At 60.3% G+C, this 1,282-nt stretch overlaps 1 protein-coding gene across 1 annotated transcript in view; it reads right to left on the bottom strand.

The window, feature by feature from the left end:
• The window catches only part of TUFT1 (tuftelin 1), a 20,895-nt gene that overhangs the window by 5,748 nt on the left and 13,865 nt on the right, over window positions 1-1,282 (bottom strand). Inside the window, exon 10 of the mRNA XM_027705366.1 lies at window positions 535-629. Coding sequence (XP_027561167.1) covers window positions 535-629 — 95 coding nt within the window. The remainder of the gene's footprint in view (window positions 1-534; window positions 630-1,282) is intronic.

Raw genomic sequence — 1,282 nt, 5'->3', positions numbered from 1 at the left:
GCCCTGTGGGGTCTCTCCTCCTCTCCAGCCTCGGGATTTTTTTGGGGGTTGAGCAGAAGAGGAGAGAGCCCTGCAGTCTCTCCTCTCCAGTCTCGGGATTTTTTGGGAGAGACACACCAACCCCATATCCCAGGAGAGCCCACAAAGCCCTGGAAACCGCGGGAAGAGCGGGAAGGGAGCCAGGCCACAAACGAGGAAACAACAACAACAACAACAACAACCCCGTCCCCAAATCAGCCCCTGGAGCGGCGGGGCCGGGGCGGGATCGGATCCCAAACCTCCGGAGCGTTTCTCCGGGAGCCAGGCACAACTCCAGGGGTTTTTTTTGGGGATGAATCAGCTCAGGGAAGGTGTTTTGCAAGGCCAGCCCTGCCCTGCCCAGGAATGTGCCTTTGCCAGGGCACGGAGCTCTGGCTGCGAGTGACACCCCGACCCGGGGCGGCTCCGGAGAGGAGGAGCTGGAAGGATTCCTGGGAAAGAGCTGGCAGGATTCCCGAGCTGGCAGGATTCCAGGGGATGGGGGGAAACACTCACCGGTCCTGCTGGGCCAGCTTGTCCCCTTCCACGCTCCGCAGCCGCTCCAGCTCGGCCTCCCCGTCCCTCAGCTGGGCCACCAGACCCCGGCGCTCCTGGGGTGGGAGAAGAGCCAAGGGGGAGTTATCCCACAGGGAAAAAAATGGGATGCACACAGGGATCACAAATGGTCACCCAGGGTCTGCTGGGGGGGTTGAGGGATGGACAGACAGAGGGATGTCCCGCTGGTTTCCAGCCCCCCGCAAAGGATACGGGATGAATCTGGCCCCAGATCCGTCACGGGGTGGTGGGATATCCCCGTTTGGAAGGATCAGGGAAGGGGAGGGTGGTTGAGTTGGGAAAGAGCTGCGAGATCAGCCAGTCCCAGCTCTGATCCCCCAATCCCACCTCTGATCCCCCAATCCCACCTCTGATCCCCCCAATCCCACCTCTGATCCCCCAAATCTCACCTCTGATCCCCCAAATCCCACCTCTGATCCCTCTGATCTCCAAATCCCACCTCTGACCCCCAAATCCCACCTGTGATCCCCAAATCCCACCTGTGATCACTCAAATCCCACCTCTGATCCCCAAATCCCACCTCTGATCCCCCAATCCCACCTCTGATCCCCCAAATCCCACCTCTGATCCCTCTGATCCCCTAAATCCCACCTCTGATCCCCAAATCCCACCTCTGATCACCCAATCCCACCTGATCCCACCCCACCCTAAACCCCCCTAAAACCCACCCTAAACCCCCCTAAAACCC

Source organism: Neopelma chrysocephalum, unplaced genomic scaffold, assembly GCF_003984885.1.
Source record: "Neopelma chrysocephalum unplaced genomic scaffold, ASM398488v2 Primary Assembly neopelma1_325, whole genome shotgun sequence".
In the NCBI taxonomy this organism is placed as follows: domain Eukaryota; kingdom Metazoa; phylum Chordata; class Aves; order Passeriformes; family Pipridae; genus Neopelma; species Neopelma chrysocephalum.
This window is presented reverse-complemented; position numbering and strand designations above follow the sequence as displayed.